Source organism: Microcaecilia unicolor, chromosome 12 (assembly GCF_901765095.1).
Source record: "Microcaecilia unicolor chromosome 12, aMicUni1.1, whole genome shotgun sequence".
In the NCBI taxonomy this organism is placed as follows: Eukaryota; Metazoa; Chordata; class Amphibia; order Gymnophiona; family Siphonopidae; genus Microcaecilia; species Microcaecilia unicolor.
This window is the reverse complement of record NC_044042.1, coordinates 22,701,945-22,728,707: the sequence shown is the minus strand read 5'-3', so window position 1 is coordinate 22,728,707 and position 26,763 is coordinate 22,701,945. Positions and strand designations below refer to the sequence as shown.

Genomic DNA, 26,763 nt, shown 5'->3' with positions numbered 1-26,763 from the left:
GAGAGGGATGCCACAGTCCGGTGACCAAGGAGAGGATAAGGTTCCAGTGACGATCCTAGGTCGGCTGCCACCCAGGGCGGATCGCTGATGCGCCCCCCCCCCCCCAGGTGCAGCATGACACCCTCCCCCCCCCCCCCCCGGCGCAATGACACCCCCCAGGCGCATCAAACCCCCCCCCCCCCGGGAGCATTCTTAGCTGCTGGGCGCAGCCGCACGGCTTTCGGCTCCGCTGGCTCCCTGCTCCCTCTGCCCCGGAACAGGAAGTAACCTGTTCCGGGGCAGAGGGAGCAGGGAACCAGCGGAGCTGACAGGTGTGCGGCTGCTCTCTGCACCCCTCCAGCAGCGTGCACCCGAGGTGGACCGCCCCCACCGCCCCGCCCTTGGTACACCGCTGTAAGGTTCCTTTCATTTTCACTTTGTAAGATCTTGGTTTCAGGACTCCTTGAAACCATTTGTGGACTGTGCCACATATGCCAAAGTTGTCTACTATATTTAGTAGGATATTATGATCTACTACATTGATTGCACTAGACATATCGAACTGTACTATTAAGATCTTAGACCCTATGCTAATTTCCTTTCCGTTATGTGATACTAGGGTAGTAAGGACAGTCTCGGTGCTGTAGCATGGTCTGAAACCCGAATGCGATTTGTGTAGTAGGGAGAAATGTGAAAGGTAGTCTATAATTTGTGCTGCTACTATTCCTTTCATCGCCTTTATCATTAAAGGAAAAGAGGCTTCTGGTCTGCAGTTTGTTACATCAGTTATGGTGATAGAATAATTTTTTGATATTGGTATTAGTATAATCAGTGGCGTACCAAGGGGGGGGGGCGGTGGGGGCGGTCCGCCCCGGGTGCACGCCGGTGGGGGGGTGCCGTGCGCCTGCCGGCTCTTCGTTTTCATGCTCCCTCTGCCTGTTCCGGGGCAAAGGGAGCATGAAAACGAAGAGTCGGCAGGCGCGCGGCACCCACCCCCCAGCGGCGTGCACCCGGGAGGGGGGGTTCTTTTGCCGGGGGATCGCGCTGCACATGGGGGGGGTTCTTTCGCTGGGGGGGCGTCGCGCTGTTTCGGGGGGGCGCTGCACCCAGGGGGCGGGGCGCATCGGCGATCCGCCCTAGGTGTCAGCCCCCCCAGGAATGCCACTGAGTATAATAGAGCCTTTATTATCAGGGAAAGTGGAATAGTAGGAAGGAGATATGGTGCTGATGCAGATTAATGCAGTGGCGTACCAAGGGGGGGGGGCGGTGGGGGCGGTCCGCCCCAGGTGCATGCCGCTGGGGGGGTGCCGCGCGCCTGCCGGCTCTTCATTTTCATGCTCCCTTTGCCCTGGAACAGGTTACTTCCTGTTCCGGGGCAGAGGGAGCATGAAAACGAAGAGCCGGCAGGCGCGCGGCACCCCCCCCCCCCCCAGCGGCGTGTACCCGGGGGTGGGGGGGGGTTCTTTCGCGGGGGATCGGGAGTTCTTTTGCCGGGGGGGCGTCGCGCTGTTCCGGGGGGGGGCACTGCATCCCCGCCCCGGGTGTCAGCCCCCCTAGGAACGCCACTGGATTAATGAATATATTAGGAGCTTCCTTCATAAGGTAACTAGGACAAGGGTCTAGTATGCATTGTGAAGTTGAGTATTTTAGGAGGTAATGCTTTACTGTGTCATGGGTTGGTAGTTGGAAGGAAGACCAGATTCTGTTAGTGGCTATTCCTGTATGTGTTTCTGACTGTTTTTCGTGAATATCTTCAAGGTTGATTTTTAATTTGAGTACTCCTTCTCTGATTTTAACTATTTTTTGTTTGAAAAAAGTAGTCAGTTGCTCTGCTGTTGCTGGGGGACTCAGTGGTCGTGGTTATTTATTTTGTGGATAATAGGCTTTTTATTATACTACAGGGGACCCCCAAACCTGCCACAAGCTGAAGAAGGCATAAGCTGAAGACCAGCTTTGGGGCCCCTTTCCCAATTTCTGCCCTGGGCCCTTAAACGTCTAACACCAGCCCTGCTTCCCCCCCCCCCCCCCCCACAAAAACAACCCCTGGTAACATCACCCCAACCTCCCCGCCCCCCAGCCTATCACCATAGGCCCTCCTCAGTCCTACCTGGTGGTCCAGTGGGGGCTTGGTGGCAGAAGCAAAGCCCACTTGCTCCAGCCCCTAGCGGTGGCTTCCAGAAAATGGCTGCCATCAGGGATACCAGGTAGGCTGAGGGTAGAGCCTACGGTGATGGCAAGCTGGGGGGGGGGGGGGGATTTAGGGGAAACTGATGTTGGGGGGTCATTTCAGGGGAGAGAGGGATCAGAAGGGGTTTGCTAGTTTGGGTGGGGGGATTGGAGGATTTCAGGCATGAACAATATGCATGGAGTAAAACCAGAACTGGCTCTACCTGTCTCCATGCACATGGAACTGCCTGGTCTCTCAATGTTGGCATCAAGAAAGATTTGATTCCTCCTAAATGAGGAATTCTTCAGCTAACCAGGTGGGTTAATTTTACTCTCTCCCCTCATCGGCTTGAAACTCACAACACATCCAGATACTCACATGTCCAGTTCGAGGCTGTTTGTTCAAAGGATCTGTAAGGACCAGCAACAGCAGACATCTGAATGGTATATTGACGACCTGGGATCAAGCCCTCAAATGTGACATTGGTAGATCCTTGACTTACAGTCATATTTTTTAGTGGTATTGTTGATGTGGCTTCAAAGAGGGAGGCGGCATAATGGGGCATGGGACCAGCTGTGGGCTGGCTCCAGGATGCCCACAGTGAAGTGCTGCTCTGCTTGTTCTGGAGGCTCAGTGCTGCCGGAGGTAAAGGATCTACAAAACCAGAAAGGACCGGTAACTCATCCAGAACGCAAGCAAGCCCATTAGTCTTATTCCATGTTCCCCCCCCCCCCCCCCCCCCACCACCACCACCACCACCACCACTCAAAGATCTGTTGTATTTAATACATCAGGAGTAGGCAATCACGGTCCTTGAGGGCCACAACCCTACTACTACTACTACTACTATTTACTACTACTATTTAGCATTTATATAGTGCTACAAAGCGTACGCAGCACTGCACAAACATAGAAGAAAGACAGTCCCTGCTCAAAGAGCTTACAATCTAATAGACAAAAAATAATAAAGCAAGCAAATCAATTAATGTGTAGAGGAAAGAGGAGAGGAGGGGAGGTAGAAGCGAGAGGTTACAAGTAGTTACAAGTCAAAAGCAATGTTAAAGAGGTGGGCTTTCAATCTAGATTTAAAGATGATCAAGGATGGGGCAAGACGTAGGGGCTCAGGAAGTTTATTCCAGGCGTAGGGTGCAGCGAGACAGAAGGAGCGGTCTGGAGTTGGCAGTAGTGGAGAAGGGAACAGATAAGAAGGATTTATCCATGGATCTGAGCGCACGGGAAGGGGAGTAGGGATTTCAAGATTTCCACAATGAACATGTATGAGATTGGTTTGCATGTACTGCTTCCACTGTCCGCAAACAGATCGCATGCATACTCATTGTGGAAATCTTAAAAACCTAACTGTTTTTTATTAGATATGTCTCTAATGATTTTAGAGAAACCATCTGAGGTAACTCTTGACTTTTTATGGGACCTGGTCGCTAAAATGGTGCGATATCAACATCAACAAACAAACGTATTATCTCAAAAAGTTAAAGTAATTGAAAAAGTGGTGGAAAAAAAATGAAACTGAAATTAAATCTTGTTCTGAAAGGGTTAATAAGGTGGAAGAAAAAGTTATAAATGTGGAGAATATTCAAATTGCTAATTTGAAAGATAGTACAAACTTTAGAAATAAAACGGAAATTTATGAGAACCATACGCGAAGATACAATTTAAGATTTATAAATTTTCCAAGAGTCAAAATGATAAACCCATTGGATAGGTTACAACGGTATCTTAAAGAAGTTTTGGAGATAACAGAGACAAATCTACCACCTCTTACTCAAGTTTATTATGTGCCTTCAAAACTACAAGAGCATCACAACAACAACAAGAACCTTTGGATGTTACAAATCTTCTGGTAACATCTGATACTGAACAAGCAAATGCGGCAACTTTGGTAGCCACAGCCGATTTATTGCCAGACAAACAATGGTTGTTTAAAATGTTTTTTTAAACACAAGGACAAAATGTTTCTAGGATTAAAGATATCATTATTTCCAGATGTTTCGAAAGAAACACACAAAAAAACGTAAACAATTTTTGATATTGAAACCAGAAGTATTACGGCTAGGCGCTGCATTTTACCTTCGATTTCCTTGTGAATGCATAGTATGTTATAATTCACATAAATATGTTTTCATTGACCCATCACAATTAACGTCGTTTGTAACATCTAAAAGAATTGAAGGAGCGAAATAGAATTAACCTTGTTTAAATGTCTCCTAGGTGTTATATTTCTTTAAAAAGAATTTAGTTCTTTATTCCTTTAATCCTCCTACACTAAGGATGTCTCTCTATTTAACGTGGACTTGAGTGTTTGAATTAAATGGAACTTACATTATTTTTGTATGTTAATTTGAGAAAATAACACTTTCCAATCAAGTGTAATTCCTTGAAATAATTGTATATGTGTAAAAATAAAAAAAAATAAAACCTAACTGGGTTGTGGCCCTTGAGGACTGTGGTTGCCCACCCCTGTAATACATAATTGGGATAAAAGTCCTTTTAGCACGTGTGGTCGCGTTCTTGCATGAAAAGCCTTTTTTAAACGCCAGTTGGCTTAAGTGTGTGCATCTTGTCAGGAAGGTACGTACTTTGTTGGTAGGACTTTATATAGAAGTAGCTTGCTATGGCTTTTAAAACATAACAAGCAGTATTTTTGTTTCTTGTTTGCAGCTGGTTTATAACGGATGTTATGTTAGTTAGTTTTCAGGTTTTTTTGTATGTTTTTATCGTGTACGCATAGGCGCCTGGTATAAGAGGCTTGGAAAGGCTAAGCCTCCCCTGCTGTGCTCTGAGAGGTTTAAGTTGTTGATTTACCTTCATCCTCACAGCAGGAGCTGCAGTGAAAGCCCTCTAGCCTTGTCCTGTTGTAGAAATTGGTTTATGGTTTGTTTATCTTACTGCTGGGAGAGCAGGGGGAGGGGGGGTTGGCTGGGTTGCCAGGGAGATATTTAACGAGGATGACTTCCTGACCTGCACTGAGAACAGATAGCAGCAGAATCGGACAACCAGACAACAAAGGTAGAAAAGATCATTTTATTTTCATTATAGTGTTTGGAATATGTCCACTTTAAGAATCAGGTGCTCAACATTAAAAGCTTATATTTATTTCCTTATTTATGGCATTTTATCCCACATTAAACATGAATTAGGGTGTTTTGTGCCTCTACATGAGAATTGTGATGATATGATCCCTTGTTTCATATTGTTGACGGTCTGCATTTTCCGTATGGGTGGTATATTGGTGTATTAGGTTCTGCCCAGTGTAATATTTATGGTACAGTAAGTTTCTGGGTGCGTTTTTGCACAAAGTTGTGCATAGTGCTTTGCAGTTGAGCGATTGTGCTTAGAATATGCTTTGAGCAACCACTTTATTCTTTGACATATGATACATATCTAATATCTAAATTTAATAAAAGGTATTGTGACTTTTATTTTTATTTTTTTTTTCTGTGTGTTATCAGACAATTATGGATTTAAGCTCCACCCCTGGCCCCACCCCTAACCCCGCCCCCTTTAGCCTCCCCACCGACCGCCTATGCATGTACGGTTGTTGTTTCTCTAAATCGCCTAGGTAATAAGCAATGTATACATTTTTAACATAAATAAATAGGCAGGGCCAGAGGTGTCAAATCAGACCGATGGTCCAGCAAGCCCAAAATCCTGTGTCCAACATTGGCCAGTCCGGGTCATCTGGAAGTACCCGGCAGTATGGGTACTTATTCTCAGGGGAAGGGGAAGGGGAAGGGGCAAAGGGTAAGGAAGTCATATTGGCAGTGTGGGGAGAGGAACCAATTTAGCATCATCAACACCTACAATAAATGCTGAAGAGAGATCTCATTGTGACAGGAGACCCAAGTTCAAATCCTGCTTCTCTTGCTGAAACTCATTTTGACCTTGCCAAACCTCTTTGTTTCCTGTTGCCTCAGGAACTTACTTAGATGAAAACTAGACCCGCAGGGGCTCATTTTTCGCACATGTAGTTTGCTATGAAGCACCCTAGTTTAGGGTGCTGGAATAATAAATAGGTGAAAATATTCACAGAACCCGGAGTCCCGGACTTAATGCAGTAATGTCCTTAATACACAGTTCCCCCTCCTGCACAAATCATTATTCAATGATTTAAAAACAATTTAAAAACGAACTATGAACTTACTAACTTCCGCAAACTACTGAAGACCCATCTCTTTAACAAGGCATACCACAAAGACCAACAAATTTAAATCTCTCCACAAGTATCCAGAAAAGACAGTATATCTGCTTGTTAGACTACTATCTTGTCTTATCATAATCATGTCACCCAAGATCTGTCTGTAATACTAAATATCTATCTTATCATGTATTTCCATTATTCATGATGTATTGTAAGCCACATTGAGCCTGCAAAGAGGTGGGAAAATGTGGGATACAAATGCAATAAATAAATACATAAAATTATATTGACTTATTACTGCAAATTGCACCCATGGTCTACCTTTGACAGAAAGTGCAGCATGGCCCACATCCATTAACTTCACAATGCCAACTGCTATAGAGCGTTAGCGGTACTTACAGGTCCAGGCGGTGACATTTTGAGGAGAGGAGATGAAGGGCCCAGCCACGGTTTGAATCTGAAAACCATAATGTGTTCCTGGAGCCAGCTCTTCATATGTAAGATTGGTGAAGCCTCTCACTAATGAGCCATTCTCTATAATCCTGAAAGGGTCCACGGTGTAGAGGGTGGTAATGTAATTCCCTCCTGATGCCTCATCCCAGTGGGCGTGTAACACAGACGCACTGCCATGATTAGTCAAACTCACACGAGATGGTACCACAGGAGCTGGAATTTACCCCCCCCCCCAAAAAAAAAAAAAAAGAAGACAGATTTTAAATTACAATTCAATCTCAAAAGGCCATATAGTCTTCCTGTTTCTCATAAGAACATAGGAGTTGCCATACTGGGATAGACCAAAGGCCCATCAAGCCCAGTATTCTGTTTCCAGCAGTGGCCAATCCAGGTCAAAAGTACCTGGCAGGATTCCCGGGCATAAGCACTATTCTATAAACCTCACTTAAAGTTAAGCGTGGCTTATAGAATAGCTCTTTTTTCAGTGCCGATTTTTTGGGCACCATATATAGAATCTAGCCCTAAGCGCCTATTCTACAATGGCAATGGAGTGGAACAGGTAGACTTGAATCGACTGTTTACTCTTTCCAAAAATACTAGGACTAGGGGGCATGCAATGGAGCTACAAAGTAGTAAATTTAAAATGAATTGGAGAAAATATTTCTTCACTCAATGTGTAATTAAACTCGAATTCATTGCCAGAGAATTTAGTAAAAGCAGTTAGTTTAGCGGGGTTAAAAAAAAGGTTTAGATGGCTTTCTAAAGGACAAGTCCATAGACCATTATTAACATGGACTTGGGGAAAATTCACTGCTTATTTCTAGTATAAGCAGCATAAAATGTATTGTACTGACCTGGATTCTTGCCAGGTACTTGTGACCTGGATTGGTCACTGTTGGAAACAGGATGCTGGCAGGCCCCCGAGAGGGGGGGCAGTGGAGGGGGCAAAATTCCACAGGCCCGGGCCTCCAAGTGGGGCCTGATACCGGGGTCAGGCCGCCAGCGCTGCAGTCCCCAGTCTCACCTGCCTGCCTGCCTCCGTGTCTCTTCTGGCCTTCCCTCCCTGTGTCCCGCTCTCGCGGAAACCGGAAGTTACATCAGACGAGGGCGGAACACAGGATGGGAAGGCCAGAAAAGACGTGATCTGCGACTGCTGCTTTGAATGAAGGGGGCCCGGAGCCGTGGAGGCAGGCAGGTGAGACCGCGGGGGGCGGCAGCGGCGGGGCCTTGCCCTGGGCCCAGCCTAGTCTCTCGGCAGCCATGGATGCTGGGCTTCATGGACCTTCGGTCTGTCCCAGTATGGCAATACCTATGTACTTATGTACTTAATTGCACATGAAATCACTGTAATAGAGCATAAGTTGGCATGAGTGCACCGAATTTTAGATGCAAGCACTCACACCATGTCAAAAGCTGGTATAAATGGTCTCACCTACAACTGGCAGTTGCCCACATAAATCATTGTATTCTATAACTTATGCACGCAACTGCAAGGCATGCCCCTGACTCACCCCTTTTGTAGCCACATGCTATAGTGTTTAGCCACAGACCAGCCACTATTCAAAGTGAGTTAACCAGCTGGGAATGGCCGCTGACCAGTTAACTCGCTTGCATGCGGCTAGCCAGCCATTTTCAACAGCATTTGGTTAGTGGCGCTGAAAACGACCGGTTAGTGCTGAAGTGGAAGCCAGCTACATCGGGGATGTTCCAGAGGCGTTTCAGGGGGGGAGGAGTCTGATTAACATAAACGGGACCACATAAATAGCTGTCCTATCTTTATGTGCTAGCCCATGGCCGGTTAAGTCTGAATATTGTCTTAACTGGGCATACGCTAGCCAGATGTTTAAAAAAACTGGAAATTCAATGCCAAAGCCCACAAAGGGCCTGGTGCTGAATTTCCGGTTTTAGCACTGGCGGTGGAGAAAAAAAAACACTGTCCGCCACCAGCTGAATATCGACTGGTAAGTTTACAGAATACTGTCTAAATGCAGTCAAGCGTGCAACTACAAAATTAGTTACAATTATGTTAGGCACACAACTGACACTATTTGATAACTTGTGTGCAAACTTGTAAGCTAGTCAGAAATTTGAACATACAACTTTATAGAATCCGGGAGATTTATCTACTGCACATCTGGCTGCCAAATGACTCCAGGTCATCAAGGACAATCTGAGCCAGTCCTGGTTTTAGCCCCCAATATACCTGACAAAGCAGTGGTGTACCTAAGTTTGCTGCCATCTGGGGCGGGTCGCCGCTACACCCCCCCCCCCCCTTGGCATATCACACACCCCTCTCAGTGCATCACCCCCTCCCCTCGTGGCACATCACCCACCTCCCCCTCTTCTGAAGCACATCATCTTCACCACCTGGGGGTGGACAGAGCAGTCTTTCAGCTGTTGGCTCCGCCAGTCCCCTGCCCCGGAAGAGGAAGTAACATCAGAGAGGGCAGGGAACTGGTGAAGCCAGTAGCCACGTGACTGCTCCGTGCACTCCCTTGCTGCCTGCATCCAGGGTGGACCGCCCCCATCACCCTGCCCTTGGTATGCTACTGTGACATAGGCCCTGTTTCAGCTCCTTGCATCCACGGACTTTTTAGTCTGTGCTTTTCTAGCAGAAATTGGATCTACAAGTCCAGGCTTGCTCTGGGACAAAACCAGGCCTGGCTCAGCCTCTTCATGTAACATGGAGCCTGCTGGTGGCCCTGGAGGTCTGGGTTACTTACACGTCCATGCTTTTGCTTCCTGGGATAATGCTCTGTAAGGTCCGGCAATTGCTGTAACCTGGACTACATATTGGGTTCCAGGGACTAGGTCCAGTAATTCCAGGTGGGTCATATCCATTCCTGCGGACAGGTTCTTAGCTAACATTCCAGAGTCCACTTTGTGCAGGGTCACCTGGTATTTTTCCCGCCAGCCTGATGATTTCTGCCAGTGGACTAGCAGGGACTTGGCCTCTCCAGTGTTTCTCAGACTCACATTTGTAGGTGACAGTGGGGCTAGGGAAAGCAAACAGATTCCATTGAAGGTTTCGGCAATCCCACAGAGCTTGTGGCAAAGTGTGTGATGTGTTTCTACAAATGATAGAGGGGCTGTAGGTCCAGCCAATAAAGCATTTGAAAGCTTTTAAAGAGGCCTGCAGGTAAAAGAAACTACTAAAAAAGATGAATAGAAGGAAAAGATAAAGGTTACTCTCTCAGAAGTCTGTATCAGCAGACCATGGACCAGCTCTATCTCATCATGCCATCTCCTCGAAAAGGCACCTTAATACCACCCAATGCATTTTGAGTGTATCATAACTAAATGCGTAAAAATTACTTTCTAAATATAAGCTCTAATTCATAGGTTCTCAACCCAGTCCTTGATACACACACAATCAGTCAGATTTTCAGGATACTCACAATGAATATGCATGACTTACATTCACATAGAATGGAGGCGGTATATGCCAATCTATCTCATGCCTATTCACTGTAGACTGGCGGGATGTGTCCTGCGGACCAGGCTGATATTGGCCGGTATGCGGTTAACTTCTGAGTTGCCGCACTAACCCAATTATTCAATGCCAGGGGCCAGACATGCCTTGGCACTGAATATCTGGAGTTAACTCAGCCCTCGGTGGTGAGCAGCTCATAAGCCGCTTACCATCACGGGCTGAACAGTGCCCCTTTAAGAGATCATGCGTGTGCGTTTCCACAGCTCTCTCACCTAGGAGTAAGTGCTGAAGAGAGCAGGTGACCCTTAGTTTGACTCAAGGCCTCAGCAAGCAGTGTGGCTGCAAGGGAAGTGGAGGTGCCAAAGTTGTGTGCTGTCCACAGGAGGTATCAGAGCTCAACTCTTACCTGTCCAGGCAGTAGCATTAGGTCCCACTATCTGGTAGGGTCCAGCACTTGCGTTGATCCGTAGACAGAATGGAGTGCCTGAGCTCAAGTTCTGAAAGGTGTGATTAGAGGTTCCCCTTCCAGCAGACACAGCTTGGTTGAACGCACCAGAGAGCATGTTATACAGGGTCAGGTGATACCATTCTGCTCCTGACGAATCCACCCAGGCTGCGATAACAGCAGAGGTAGAGATGGAGCTGGGGTTCTGGAGGTGTACCTCTGAAAGAGGCGAAGGTCCTAGGAGTAACAGACACGGTGCAAATTCCATAAACATGATAACTGTACTGTTCTAAGTATAGTGTAGCTTAAACAGCCAGCATAAACCATCCCCAAGTAGAAGCTTTACCAGTAGACTCTCAATTCTTAAGTAAATCTTCTTTATTGTAGTACTCAGAATAAACACTGACCACATAAGTGCCGTTGGTCCCCCTCCCCCCCCAATCCCCTCCATCATCAATTTTTGTAACAACTAAGGGATAGTAGCCTCAGACACAGTGCTTAAATCCAAAAGGACCAACTCCTTATCTGATCCTTTAGCCAAGTAGCCCTGATGGTCATCGAACCTGGAGACTAGTAAAGGTTGCCAGACTATGAAAGGCCCAGAAACCTTCCCGCTTCCCATCCCACCATTCAGTTGTCTCACACTGTTCCATCGATTGCTGCAGGTCTGTTTCAGGGGCGTAGCCAGACAAGAGATTTTGGGTGGGCCTGGGCAAGAAGTGGGTGGGCACCAAGTTGTCTCCCCCACCCCCCACTAACCACCACCATAAAAATATCTCAGCTGGCAGAAAAACACTTCTTCCCACTTTGGCAGTCTGCAGCAGGCATGCGCTGAAAACTGAGTATGCGCAGATGCCGGTATCATGGAGAGTAGTGTTTTCGTTACCATCAGGCGGAAGTCTTCAGCTGGTGGAGCTTGGGATTCCCACCAGCTACTGCTAAACGTGTGCTACTGTTGGGTGGCCCTGTGCCCTAAGTGGGTGGGCCCTGGCCCACCCAGGCCCATCTGTGGCTACGCCACTGGTCTGTTCTCTCAATCATCTCTCTAACAGATTTGACACTGGGTGAATATTTTGCGGCCCCACGTTATCTGAACATTGAAAGAAACTGATACCATCAGTTCAGTTTAAAAGGTCAAACCAGTCTTGGTTGTATGTCATTGCATCTCTCTGTGAAAAGACGGAGCTGCAAGTTAATGAATTATGGGGGCTAAACCAGAACTGGATTGCACTGTCCTTAAAAAAAAAAAAAAGTCAGTTGTATCAGTTGCTAACCTTCACTATTTATTTATTTATTTATTGCATTTGTATCCCACATTTTCCCACCTCTTTGCGGGTTCAGTGTGGCTTACAATAAGATATGAATAATGGAAATACAATTGTACAACTTGGTTATGGGTTACATTGTACAGGTTATGCGAGACCATCGAAGTATCGTTAGGAATATAACAATGGGACATCAACATTGAAACATTGGAAAGAGACAATGGGAAGCTTAAAGGGCAGTATTAAGACACAAAGACATATGGTGTACATATTTCTGTGAGTAAATGTATGAGTGATGTGGAATTACGGGGGATGAGGGTCAGAAGTGGATGTATGATGCATTAATGATCAGTGAGTGTGGACTCTATGTGTTTTGGCTCTTTCCGTAGATTGTTTCAAACAGGTGGGTCTTCAATGATTTGCGGAAGGAAGCTTGTTCGTAAATCGTTCTTAGGTTGCGCGGCAGTGTATTCCAAAGCTGCGTGCTCATGTGTGAAAAGGTTGACGCGTGTAGCGTCTTGTATTTCACGCCCTTGCAATTAGGGAAGTGGAGGTTGAGGTATGTTCGGGTTGATCTTTTAGCACATCCTTGATCTTTTAGACCACATCCTTGGGGATAACCAGTGTCACAAGTCATAAGTACATAAGTATTGCCATACTGGGACAGACCGAAGGTCCATCAAGCCCAGCATCCTATTTCCAACAGTGGCCAAACCAGGTCACAAATACCTGGAAGGTTCCAAAACAGTACAATACATTTTATGCTTCTTATTCTAGAAATAAGCAGTGGATTTTCCCCAAGTCCATTTTAATAATGGTCTATGGACTTTTCCTTTAGGAAGCCATCCAAACCTTTTTTAAACCCCGCTAAGCTTTTACTACATTCTCTGGCAACAAAATTCCAGAGTTTAATCACACGTTGCGTGAAGAAATATTTTCTCCGATTCCTTTTAAATGTATTACTGTCTACAATTCCTGATGTATTCAGAACACTTACTTGTCCATTCAGTAACAGTTTGGGAGACCGTCCTGGAGCATTCAAAGCGAGCGGTGACTTCAGCACTGTAACCGGTACCTGGAGCCAGGGCGTCAAACTGGAAACTGGTTGTGCTTAGTGAAACAGACTTATTCTTTAGCACTGTGTCACTATTGAGTTCAGAAAGGATGACATAATATCCCAGAACATCCAACACCGGCCTCTTCCATGTTATCAAAAGACTGTCAGTGCTGTCCAAGTTACTGATGGTCAGGTTCAGCCACTGAGCTACAATAAGAAACAGAAACCCACAAAATTGTTACAAACTGAACTTGTTCTAACATACTCAAGGACAAGATGCAGCAGAAATCTGAAATAGTACCTGAGCTTTTCTTGTTACAGCTTGGAACGCGGAACGTGGAGTGAGAAGGAAGCATCTCCTCAGGGGCGTATCTGAGGTTCGGCGGTAGGGGGGGCAGGGGCTAGAGTGAGGGGGCACATTATAGCCCCCCCCGGCTGCCGCCCCACCCCTACCGCCGTCAATCCTCCCCCCCACCACATTCAACCCTCCCCCCTACCGCCGTCAACCCTCCCCTGCCTACCGCCGTCACCTACCCCTGCCGAGGTCCCACCAGGGAGGTCAGGTAGGCCCTGGGGGAGGATCCTATCCTGACCAGGAGGTGGGGGTGGGATGAGCCTGCTCGCGGGGGGGGGGGGGGGTTGTTGGGGGGGCTGCCTGGGGGGGTGGAGCAGAGATATTCATGGAGAGGGACATCCAAGGGGGCTTTTGTTAGGGGCAGTGGGAGGGGAAAAAAATTTATTTTAATGTGGGTCCCGGCCCGATATTCAGCCGAGGCCCACATATCTTTCTTATGCGGGGTTGGCTGAATATCAGCTGGGCCCGCATAAGCTCCAGCAGCCTACCCGCCCACAATTATCCCCTGGTATTAAGTGCTGGTGCCTGGACATGATCCAGCACTGAATATCAGGAGATAATTTAGCTGGTGACGATCAAAAAACACTGACCACTGCTGGCTGAATATTTGGGGGGGGAGGGGTAAGTTATAGAATACTTAGCAGTTATGCACCTGATACCATTAATTAGGCCACAATTTGTGCTAACAATCAATAATTGGCTTTAATTGCTGTTGATTGGCCCTAGAGCCTAGAGTGGAGGAGTGACCTAGTGGTTAGAGCACTGGTCTTGACAACCAGAGATGCCCGGTTCAAATCCCGCTGCTGCTCCTTGTGATCTTGGGCAAGTCACTTAACCCTCCATTTCCTCAGGTACAGACTTAGATTGTGAGCCCTCCTGGGACAGAGAAATATCCAGAGTACCTGAATATAACTCACCTTAAGGAAATACTGAAAAAGCTGTGAGCATAATATAAATAAATAAATAACTAATTTACACTTATGCATTTAGTTTAGTCTCTATTCTATAAGGTTAGCATGCAATGTCTATCATGTGTAACTGCAAGAGGGTGTACCTATGGGCGGGGCAGGGGTGTGTCCAGCATTTACACATTAACTTTATAGAATAATGCTATTTATGCACACAACTGCTGTATTTAAATGCGAACATTTATGCCTGCGATTGACATGTTGAAAATGCTCACGCCTAAATGCTGGTCTATAAATGGTGGCTGACATTAGTATTTTAGAATGGCAATGATGCGTTTGATTGCCGTTACAGAATTTGCGCTTAGTGCAACATAGTTTGGCACTTAACTGTCGGAACCTTTCTTGAATTTACTCCTATAAGTTTATACTGCACTCGATTGACCAATAAACAACAACTTTCAGTGAATACGTAGAAAGGTCTCAGCTGTGGAAGGTTTAGTGGATCCATAATGGCACCCAAGAAAAATGTAATTTGTCTAAGGAAGGCTCTCTAGCTGGTTTGTTAGGGAGTTTTCAACCCATGGTTAGACCAAAAGGGTTTCAGATGTTTGCATTAATAACTGGCCATGTTGTATTGTTAAGTTACAAGAGCAAAGTAAAAAGTATCACAAGGATGGTAAACAGAAATAAAAGTAGTGTTACCTGTTTCTCCTCCCTCATCAGCTTCTTGTGAGGTTGCATTGTTGTAGCATTCATTGGCCTAAGGAAAGAAGATTCAGAGAATGGCACACTTCACTCTGCATTCTGCAGAAAATAACGCTTTGCGCTGGTAAAATGCCCAACCAACAAAATAGGTTCAGAACTCAAAAATATTTTCTTTCCAGGGGCTCACAAAGATGCTACATTAACAACACTAGGAACTGAAGCCTTCCATTTAACCACAAAGGCACTGGACAGCAGAGCTGTACCATGGCTGACGAGGATTTGCTTTTCACCGTCAAGAGTTCGCAGACAGACAAGACACAGGGGGCAGAACTAAAGGCAAGCAGAGAACAAGAGGGGTCTGCAGAGATGTGGTAGGCTAGAACAACTGGGCAGATAGGGTAAGCCAAGAGGTCTTCTTCTGCCAACAAACTAATGCATAACACATGTGATGGTCATGAAATTCCTATGCCATTATTTTTTATTTATTTTCCAATGTTTTTGTTGATAGTAAAGTCAGCGTAACAATCAGCAGTCTCAATGTATTACCAACACAGAATCATAACAAACCAGTAAGTAACAAGATCCCCGATCTACCATCATACATTTTTACATTTCCCACCCCCCTTACCCTACCCACACTTAATTCCAAGTATTATAACAATTCTCAATTCCCCCTATACAACCAAAACTACTCTCTCCCCCCCAAAAAAAAATATATCATTACCCTCTCCCACTGTTACATAAGCCTACAAAATCACCATTTACTCCCCTCCCCTCCTAACTCCCCCCCTCCCTGTGAAGGTGTCATCCTTACCCATAATCTACCAGGAATCCAAAGATCTACCCCATCCCATATCAAAGGGAATTAACTACCATATTTCTTCCCTGAGTATGTAGCGATTGAATATATGGGCCCCAAATGTCCAAAAAGCCTCTTCTCCTTTTGGGAGAACCTCTTACCGCCCGCCACTCAAATAACATCAACTCATGTAATCTATTTCTCCAATGCCAGAAGTCCGGGAGAGAATCTCCTACCCATTGACTCAAAAGCAGCCGAATATCCCCCTTAGTAGCAAATTGCGCTGTGAAGGTTTTCCTAGGAAGCTTCACAATACGCTACCACACGACAGGTTATGAACCCATCACTGTATCACGCACGGAGATTACTGGTAACCTTTTATACAGCACCGTCAGTGTGCATAGCGCTGTACAATTCATGCAATTACCCTTCCTTAAAGACCTTTCATGGGTAAGGCTGCCACAAGGGGGTCAACTGACCCTGCTGAAGTTGACCCAAGGAGCAGAGCAACATTGGGAAACTATGCTTAAACCATCAGCAGATTTAAATCATTTCTTAAACTTTCACCAAAGCTTCAGTCTGTTGTCCACTGATACTCCAGAGCTGCTTTATGATTCCAATCTCTAGACCCTTGGTCTTCACTACCCAACTGCAGAAACATAACTTACAAAACCATCTACACCGGATTTAGTTACCTGGGTTCCAAGTGGTGGAACTCAATACCGAAGGTCAGGAGAAGCATCACCAACTATGTTCAGTTCAGAAAAGAACTGAAAATCTTCAAAAAATTCTATAACTACATAAATGAGCTATCGATGTCCTTCCGCTTCCTAATTGTAAATTCCAACCAGAATGTAAATTGTAAGCCACTTTGAACCGAAACCTGTCTTTGGATAACAGTGGGATACAAAAATGCATAAATAAATAAATAAATAAATAAAATAAAATAAAATAAAACACATATTGAGAGCTTTAAGTCTATCCCCATATGCTTTATGAAGAAGATCATTGACAGATGAAGACCAAGGCTCTAGAGAGAGACTTCTGGCTATTTCTACAACCTAGCGTGCATTGTGGGAGCTGTAGTCCTGCTTCCGCTTGAAAGTGGAGGAGTGGCCTAGTGGTTAGGGTGGTAGACTCTGGTTCTGGGGAACTGAGTTCAATTCCCACTTCAGGCACAGGCAGCTCCTTGCGACTCTGGGCAAGTCACTTAACCCTCCATTGCCCCATGTAAGCCGCATTGAGCCTGCCATGAGTGGGAAAGCGCAGGGTACAAATGTAACAAAAATAAAATAGATACTATTGGAGATTCTATGGAATGTTGCTACTATTGGAGATTCTACATGGAATGTTGCTATTCCACTAGCAACATTCCATGTAGAAGGCTGCGCAGGCTTCTGTTTCTGTGAGCCTGACGTCCTGCACGTACGTGCAGGACGTCAGACTCACAGAAGCAGAAGCCTGCGCGGCCACATTGGTGATCTGCAAGGGCCGACTTCTACATGGAATGTGCGGGGAACTGAGCAACTGAGTTCGATTCCCACTTCAGGCACAGGTAGCTCCTTGTGACTCTGGGCAAGTCACTTAACCTTCCATTGCCCCATGTAAGCCGCATTGAGCCTGCCATGAGTGGGAAAGTGCAGGGTACAAATGTAACAAAACAAAAAAAAAATAAGCACCGCAGGCATCAAAATACACCATCAGGTGGTGTATGAGAGCATAGGCAGTGGAATGAGGTAAGCCACCAGGGCCAGGACCTAACCAACATCTGCCCACACAGCGTCACCCACTAGGAATCTTGGGGGAAGAGTGCAGGGGGCTTTGTTTATTAGCACCTCCCAACCCCAGCCAACCACAAAGATGTCCTACTGGATGAAAGCTCCCAACAACTTTGCTCTAAGAATGGCTTACATCATGCAAACTCTAATGCTGTTCCTTTGTACCCTGTAAGCTAGATGTATTTCTTTGGGCCACACAGTATTCCCTCCCCAAGCTTTAGCTGCTCAGCCCCACAGTTTCGTTCTTGTACGAATATGGCTTTTCCATAGACTGTGGTTCGCCTGCTTAGTTTGGGGGAGGGGGAAAGGGAGACCAAGGGGGGGGGGGAAGGAAGTCCTATTTGCAGTGTGGGAGGGGGACCAATTCAGCAATTGCACCCACAACAAACGTCCCCCCCAAACCACGCCTATGATCCCTGCAGAGACCAATCTCTAATTTCAAAAGAGAGACAAGGGAGCCAGCCAGAAAACATAATTGCAGACAGAGATAATTTAGTCCAGCTGTGAAGGCATTTCCAATGTCCCGAAGAAAGAAAGCAAGGAGCGAAAATGTGTTAGAAAAGGCTGGAAAGTTTGGGATCTTCTTTGGTCTGAAGTACAGACAGAATCCAGCTGGGAGCAGCTGGCATTTTTAACAAGACGAGAGCAGCTTACCTGCACCAATCTGACTCCCGGGATCCAAAGAAGCAGAGCCCTCAGAAAGCAAACCAGCAGCAGCTTCTTCATAAGTGTTGAAAGAAATGCAGAGATCCGGGCCCGCCGATACCTCAGTTGCGATCCTCGGTGCAGCAGAGATCTGCAAAACACATGTTTTAAGCTTCAGAAGGCATAACATGACATCAGTGTGCGGGGAAGCTGCCTCTCCAGCCTCTGCTGCAGATGTTGCAAACAGCTGGGCTTGGGAGCCGCGTGCGTCCTGGGGGTGAGGGAGTAGGTAGGAGTGTGCGTGGGGGAGAGAGGTTGTTTCTGCCTGTGAGGGAGGGGGGGGGGCTTTTTTTGTACCAGCAGTTCCCCTTCCTCTGTCTTCCAGCTGCAGATGTGGATTTCAGACGGGAGCTGCTCTGCCAGGGCTTCGGTACTGGCAATCAGCACTGCTAAGGGAAGGAGGACAGGGAGGGAAGGCCCGGAGGGGAGGGAAGGGGAGGAGAGGAGGTGTTCTCAGATCGGAGCAGATGATTCATTGGGAAGATGAGACTCGATTATAGGGCCAGTGCGAAACATTTTGGGAAGGGAGGCTATTTCAGGTCGTGCCAGCGGGCAAACTATGGCATGGTTCACGGGGGGGGGGGGGGGGGGGGGGGCTGCCAAGCTACCGAGCTCTGATTGCCCACCCAAAATGGATAACAGCAGAGGGGACTCAGGACAAGTAGGGCAGACCCGCTCTTGCAGTGAAAAATGTGTAAAAAGCAAAAATCTAAATATATGCCTGATTCCACCAAACAGGAAACCCAAAGTGGGCTAGGATAATATTTCCATTTTTTGTTGCAATAGTTGAAGCCTTCGCTTGCTTTTTTGTTCTTTGTACATTTTTTTAAAGGAACAAAAATAGAGTAAAAAAAAAAAAAAAGCCATGCAATGCTTAAATGGCATTATTTTCCACCCTTGGCTCAGAAACTCTCGGATATGTGAATTCTGCCCAAGAATCAGCACCTTTTAACTAAATGGACGTTTGATTTTTCCTTGATCCACGGTCCTCAGGAACTGCAAACGGTCTAGGCTCTGGGTAACCAGTACAAGGAAATGAATGACTTTCTCACTGAAAAAAGAGCCTTTTCATACAAAGAGATTGTATTTCTGCACAGTAATCTTCTTTGTGCTGCAAATCTTGCCAAAGAAATCAAAGGCTGGAGAGTTTTAGAAGGGCACTACTTGGGGTGGGGGGAGGGGGAGTGGACGGGCTGGTAAGAGGGAATGATGACTGCTGAGGAATATAGGACTGCACTACTTTGGTGGGGGGTGGGGGTAGTGAAAATAGAAGGGGACTCAATATTGGTAGGGCTGCACTAGCTGGAGGGGTGAAGGGCTGGTAAGGGAGGAATCAACGCTGGGGACTGCCCAGCAGCACTAGTTGGGGGGGGGGGGGGGCAGAGCGGATAGGAGGGGAATGACTTCCTTTGGAAGTACAGTAATTTCATGGTATCTCCCATCCTCCAATGGGAAACTCCCTGTTAGAACTTTCTTGCTGTTACTACACTTTGAATCCACTTACCTTTGCATGCCAAGCAAATATTACCCCAGGGGTACTCCAGCCCGGTCCTCAAGACATATGCAGGCTGTGAAAGCTGATGACTACTCATTGTACATATCCTAAAAAAACTAAGCCTCTTTGTGAACCCAAGTGGAGAGTCCCCACCAGGGGACCTGAGCCACATCATTTCTTTTGGTCTCAGAATGTTTATTGAGGTTTTGACAGCACAAGGCAAATTCAGATTTTGAAATGCTGAAGCCAGGGGGAGTAACCAGCTCTACCCTGCTCACCAATGTACAAAAAAAAAAAAAAGCTAAATTTAACTTTGAAATTACAGAAAGGATGCCTTGCAATGCTAAACAAGAAAGGGACAGACTTATTTCCAAATAAGATAATTACCAAGCATGGCTTAGAATGACGGTTTACCAGCATTCCATGGAGCACTCCAGTTTAAATGGTCCCTTCCCTCTACCCTGACAGCCTCTGTCTACAATGCTAATACCTAAGCCTGCAAGAAACAGCAGGCCAGAGAACAGCTAATTGCCTGTACAAAATTTGCCCCACCCAGGACTAATTTCAAATTGTCCAGGTGTATTTTATTGGTTACATTTTTTTAATGGTTTATGGTAATGATAAGTACATAAGTATTCCCATACTGGGACAGACTGAAGGTCCATCAAGCCCAGCATCCTATTTCCAACTGTGGCCAATTCAGGTCACAAGAACCTGGCAAGATCCTCTTTCTCCTTTTCCAAAACTTGTTCTGCATGCCTGGGAATGTGTGTCAACTTGCCTGTACAGTCTTCCACTGATGTTTAGATTTCCCAAGGAAATCCCTTAAGGGATGGCAGTCTGGATGCTGAATCTTTCCAATCCAAGCGATAGGGCAACAGCCTGCACTGAAACCTTTGATGACTGGTACCACAAATCTATCCTTTTGTGTTTAATACTGCAGGGAAGCAACCCCCCCCCCCCCCTGCCCCCTTCCCATCTGCTGGCAGTGTGCTTAATTTCTGCTCATGCCCCTCCCGTGGCCACGCCCCCTTTTGAGTTGTGCATTATGAATGTAGGTGCATATGTTACAGAATAGGGTACGGGGAGATGCGTGCATCACTCCCAATTACAGTTAAGTGTCAATCAACTCCAATTAACTCCAATAATTGGTTGTTAGCACCTAATTTCACTAGTTTAAGGGCCCTTTTTACCAAGCTGCGGCAAAAGGGGGCCTGTGCACCGAGGCCCCCTTTTACCGCAGCAGGTAAAAGGGAAATCTCTCTTTGCTGCAGGAAATAGCCATGCGGCAAGTAAAGCACTTGCCACATGGCCATTATTTCGGGAGGGGAGGAGCCCTTACCACCACCCACTGAGGTGGTGGTAAGCATAGGTGCCCCGTATAAGAGGCTTGGGGAAATGGTCGACTTGCGGGTGTTGCGCCTGCCCTACCCGCTCCCCTCGCGTGTGCGGTTTAATTGTTTTAGTTCCATGGCAGCGACGTCATTGACGTCGCTTCCACGGAGAATACGGAGGTCAGCTCCGCCCTCTTGGCAGCGACGCGACGTCATTGATGTCGCTACGGAGGAAAGCTCCGCCCCTCCGCCCCCTTGGCAGCGACACGACGTCATTGACATCGCCACGGAGGTAAGCTCCGCCCCCTTTAGCCTCCCCAAAACAGTTGGCTACCGACCTTCTATGGCGTAAGGCAGTGGCGTAGCCACAGGTGGGCCTGGGTGGGCCGGGGCCCACCCATTTAGGGCTCAGGCCCACCCAACAGTAGCACACGTTTAGCGGTAGCTGGTGGGGATCCCAAGCTTGGCCAGCTGAAGACTTCCCCCTGATGGTAACAAAAGTGCTACTCTCCAGGATACCGGCACCTGAGCATGCTCAGTTTTCAGTACATGCCTGCTGCAGCCTGCTAAGGTAGAAAGAAGCGTTTTCCCGTCAGTTGAGATATTATTTTGGTGGTGGTTGGGGCGGGGGGGGGGGGGGGGGAAGAACACTTGGTGCCCACCCACTTCTTGCCTAGGCCCACCCAAAATCTGTTGTCTGGCTATGCCCATGCGCTAAGGGCTTCCACGCTGACCCGGTGGTAACCGGGCAGCATGCAGCACTGCCCAATAACCACCAGGTACAAGCCGGCACTACAAAAATAAATCTATTTTTGTAGCACTGGATTTGACAGCGTGCTACGAGTGGGAAGTACCGCCAGGCTGCCGCAGTAGACGAGCGGTACTTCCTGTTTAGCGAGCAGTAAGCCCTCATTGTGCTTACTGCCACTTAGTAAAAGAAGCCCCAAGGGCACATCTGGGTTCCATGCCCAAATCTGAGCAACTTATATACAGGATGAGGCAAAAAAAAAAAAACCTAGAGGTTTTTTTTTTGTTTTGGGGTTGTTGGTTTTTTTTGCTGTTTTTTCAGCAACCACTTGGCATTTCAATGTGAAGTTTTACAGCTTTATTTGTTGTTATTAACTATATTTATGGTATTTATGGTACTACTACTTATCATTTCTTTAGCGCTACTAGACGTACGCAGCGCTGTACATTTGAACATGAAGAGACAGACCCTGCTCCACAGAGCTTACATTCTAACAAACAGGACAATCAATGAAACAATTACCTTTCATAAATCCCTCAAGACATATCTCTTCAACAAAGCATACAATGAAAACCTAGAACCTTACTAATCCACTGCTGAAAACCTACTGTTCACCATACCTAATAAACGCCTCCCTTCTACTCTCTACTTCTCCCTTAACTAACCTCTGTACTACAGTAACTGTACCTGACATCCAAGAATAATTGTGTTATAAAGCTATGTAAGCCACTTTGAGCCTGCAAATAGGTGGGAAAAGGTGGGATACAAATGCAATAAATAATAATAATAATAATTAGGACAGACAAACAGGACAAACAAGAGATAAGGGAATATTAAAGTGAGAATGATAACATAAAGGTACTGAACAAGTGAGTAAGGGTTAGGAGTTAAAAGCAGCATCAAAAAGGTGGGCTTTTAGCTTAGATTTGAAGACGGCCAGAGATGGAGCTTGATGTACCGGCTCAGGAAGTCTATTCCAGGCATATGGTGCAGCAAGATAAAAGGAACGGAGTCTAGAGTTAGCGGTGGAGGAGAAGGGTGCAGATAAGAGAGATTTACCCAATGAACAGAGTTCCCGGGGAGGAATGTAGGGAGAGATGAGAGTGGAGGGGTACTGAGGAGCTGCAGAGTGAATGCACTTATAGGTCAATAAGAGGAGTTTGAACTGTATGCGGAAACGGATAGGAAGCCAGTGAAGTAACTTGAGGAGAGGGCCAATATGAGCATAATGACACTGGCGGAATATTAGTCGTGCAGCAGAATTTTGAACAGATTGAAGAGGAGAGAGATGGCTAAGTGGGAGACCTGTAAGAAGTAAGTTGCAATAGTCTAAGCGAGAGGTGATAAAGAGTGTGGATGAGGGTTCTGGTAGTGTGCTCAGAAAGGAAAGGGCAAATTTTGGTGATATTATAGAGAAAGAAACGACAGGTTTTAGCAGTCTGCTGAATATGTGCAGAGAAGGAAAGGGAGGAGTTGAAGATGACCCCAAGGTTAGGAGCTGATGAGACAGGAAGGATGAGAGTGTTATCCACAGAAATAGAGAATGGGGGAGGAGGAGAGGTTGGTTTATACCCAAGTTTGATTTGTCCTTGCCATTCTCAGGGCACAGACCATAGAAGTCTGCCCAGCAGTGTTCTTGTAATAAGTTCTGAAGTTAACATCAAAACCCCATTAAAAAAAAAAAAGGGTCAGGCTGATGGCAGAGGAAAGCAAAGGCCACGTCTATTAATAGCAAAGACTGCAGGAGCAGTAAGTCTTCCTACTCTCTCTCTCTCTCTCTTTCTCACCCACTCCCCATCAGCGAGCAGGTATAGCAGCAGCAGTAGCAATGCAAGCTTCTTCTTTCCAGGGTGACATGATACAGATGTTCAAATATTTGAAAGGTGTTAATCCGCAAACAAACCTTTTTCAGAGATGAGAAGGCGGTAGAACTAGAGGACATGAATTGAAGTTGAAGGGAAGCAGACTCAGAATTAATGTCAGGAAGTATTTTTTCACGGAGAGGGTGGTGGATAAATGGAATGCCCTCCCGTGGGAGGTGGTGGAGATGAAAAAGCTAATGGAATTCAAACATGCGTGGGATAAACACAAAGGAATCCTGTTTAGAAGGAATGGATCCACGGAATCTTAGCGGAGATTAGGTAGTGATGCCAGTAATTGGGAAGTGAAACCGGTGCTGGGCAGACTTCTACAGTCTACACCCTGATTGTGACTGAATAGATATGGATGGGCTGGAGTGGAAATTCTAAGGGGTTTCGACGTTAACTTCAGAACTTATTACAAGAACAGTACCGGGCAGACTTCTATGGTCTGTGCCCTGAGAATGGCAAGGACAAATCAAACTTGGGTATAAAGTATCACATACCATGTAAAATGAGTTTATCTTGTTGGGCATACTGGATGGACCGTACAGGTCTTTATCTGCCGTCATTTACTATGTTGCTATGTTACTATCGGGCTCATTTTTGAAAGAGATGGACGACCATCTTCTGACATAAATCGGTACTTGGACGTCCATCTCTCAGAGCCATCCAAATCGGTATAATCAAAACCCGGTTTTGGACGTGACTAGCGAAAGTCCGTTGCAAGGACGTCCAAATCTCAAGGGGGCATATTGGAGGCGTGGTGAAGGCAGGACTTGGGCATTCCTAAGACTTGGACGTCTTTGAGCCATAATGGAAAAAGCAGAGACGTCCATGACTAACACTTGGACATTTTCACCTGGACCTGTTTTTATTACGAATAAGGCACAAAAAGGTGCCCGAAATGACCAGATGACCACTGGAGGGAATCGGGGATGACCTCCCATTACTCCCCTTGTGGTCACTAACCCCCTCCCACCCTCAAAAAACATCATTAAATATATTACGTGCCAGCTTCTATGCTAGCCTCAGATGTCATACTCAGGTCCATGACAGCGCATGCAGGTCCCTAGAGCAGTTTAAGTGGGTGCAGTGCACTTCAGACAGGTGGACCCAGGCCCATACCCCTCCTACCTGTTACATTTGTGGAGGAAACATCAAGCCCTCCAAAACCCACAGAAACCCTCTGTTCCCACATACTGTATAGGTGCCCTCTTCACCTGTAAGGGCTATGGTAGTGGTATACAGTTGGGGGTAGTGGGTTTTGGGGGGGTTGGGGGCTCAGTACACAAGGTAAGGAAGCTATGTACCTTGGAGCATTTTATGAAGTCCACTGCAGTGCCCCCTAGGGTGCCCAATTGCTGTCCTGGCATGTCAGGGGGATCAGTGCACTAAAAATGCTGGCTCCTCCCATTTGGATGTTTTTGACTTGGACGTCTTTGGTTTCGAAAACGACTGAAACTCAAAGATGTCCAAATCTAAGGACATCCTTGGTATTTTCGAAACATCCATCTTTTTTTCGAAAATATGCTTTTCCCCGCCTCCAGATTTGGACGTTTTACTTAACCCTGACTGGACTCAGTGGATTTGGGACCATGTCGTCAAATTTTTTTTTTTCATGCAGAGATTTTCTGCTGTGCATAACTTTTTGCTCAGAGGCACTGGAACATCGTTTTGCTTGGGAGGGTCAAAATAAACCAAGCTTTCTCCCTGCTCCCCATCTATTTGGTGGCTGATGCTGTGTGGGGCAGGGTCATAGCCCTCATGGCCCACCCCATCCCACTGCCTATGACTTTTTGCCCTCCACAGATTTGGAGAATTGAGACCATTGTGGGTGAATCTTATTTCTCACTCCTTCCAAACTCTGGAGCTCAATAACGAGTGGGGGGGAGGAGGGGATTCTTAAACTATTAATTACAGACTTGGATTACAGTATGTCTGATGGAAAGAAACACAGCTCTGTTGCAGATGAAGAACTGAAAGAGCTGGCAAAAAAGCAGAGCAGGAAATGCCCCTGTGTTTCAACGGTTCTTTTCACTGAAAATTGGTTTAAATGGCATCAGTATTTATCCGTAACATAAGATCATTTGTGGACAGCCAAGACAGCACCGTGTACTGTAAAAGGGACTCGAAGAACCATTTTAATAGGAAAATTAAGTATTTTACCCTACTTTTCTTGTGTTTGGAGGTCATCTAGGAATTTAATTTTAACTTGCCGAGTTTCACTAACTCTACGTTTGAAATTTAAGCTCAAAAAGTTAACAAAGAGAGAGAGTTGCACCATATTGAATCCGGCAACACGCCACATAATAAACAGGAAGCACTGCTAGTACTTTTCAGATTTTTTTAAAAGCTGTAATTTCCCTGAAAGACGTGTTAGCAAGAGGCCTTCAGCACATGGGATCCTATTTGTGCAGCTCAGAGGAATGTCACAATTGATATTTTAACTTCCAATGGTGTGAATCAATCAGATTTCAGGTCATATGAAGTCATCGGCATTGACGCCAAGTTAACCAGTTCTGGGAGGGAGGCTTTGGGCCAGTCCCAGATTTCTACCAATCTTATTCTGATGCAAGGTGGGACCTACAGCTCTGATTTGAAAAGGGCAAAATCATGGACTAGAAATATCACTCTGCTTTGGGATGTAAGTTCAAATCTAGACTTGACCAAAAAGTCCCTCCTTTGGAACTGGGTAAGCTGGCAGGTGGTCATTGGTGATACTGCTCCAGCCTTAGTGGTTTGAAAGGAATCATAGAATAAATGGTTTAAAACATTTCGGGCATTGCAAACTGACAATAACATTTTGTGACGGAAAAAGGCCTTTTTTGGGTTTGATCATTGCATTTGCTGTCAGTTTTTATTTTTAACCTTGTTTCCTGTAGGGAAGCTGGTCTCAGAAAATCATCCTGTCTGGTTTATTATGTTTCTTCATAATATGTTTCTTCAATATGAGAAGATAAATCATGAGAATGACAAAAGGAGACAGCATTCGTATGTTTAACTAGCACGTGGCTCGATTCCCAGAGGAAGACTGTAGACCAGTCTTGAGCTTTATCCAGGACAAAATAGAGGTCCAAACAAGAGATGCTTTTGGTGTTCCTTTTCCCTTTCAGGCT

General features: G+C 46.1%; 1 protein-coding gene across 4 annotated transcripts in view; it reads right to left on the bottom strand.

Annotated features, from left to right (window-relative positions):
- LOC115482037 (receptor-type tyrosine-protein phosphatase V-like) overlaps positions 1 to 18,588 on the bottom strand; it is a 92,127-nt gene extending 73,539 nt beyond the window's left edge. For all 4 annotated transcript variants that reach the window (XM_030221585.1, XM_030221588.1, XM_030221587.1 and 1 more), the window contains exons 1-8: positions 18,506 to 18,588; positions 18,158 to 18,299; positions 14,924 to 14,981; positions 12,899 to 13,165; positions 10,598 to 10,873; positions 9,482 to 9,754; positions 6,705 to 6,971; positions 2,525 to 2,800 (exon numbers count right to left, since the gene is read on the bottom strand). In XM_030221585.1, coding sequence (XP_030077445.1) covers positions 2,525 to 2,800; positions 6,705 to 6,971; positions 9,482 to 9,754; positions 10,598 to 10,873; positions 12,899 to 13,165; positions 14,924 to 14,981; positions 18,158 to 18,229 — 1,489 coding nt within the window. In that variant the 5' untranslated portion in view covers positions 18,230 to 18,299; positions 18,506 to 18,588. The remainder of the gene's footprint in view (positions 1 to 2,524; positions 2,801 to 6,704; positions 6,972 to 9,481; positions 9,755 to 10,597; positions 10,874 to 12,898; positions 13,166 to 14,923; positions 14,982 to 18,157; positions 18,300 to 18,505) is intronic.
- Between the last annotated feature and the right edge of the window lie 8,175 nt (positions 18,589 to 26,763).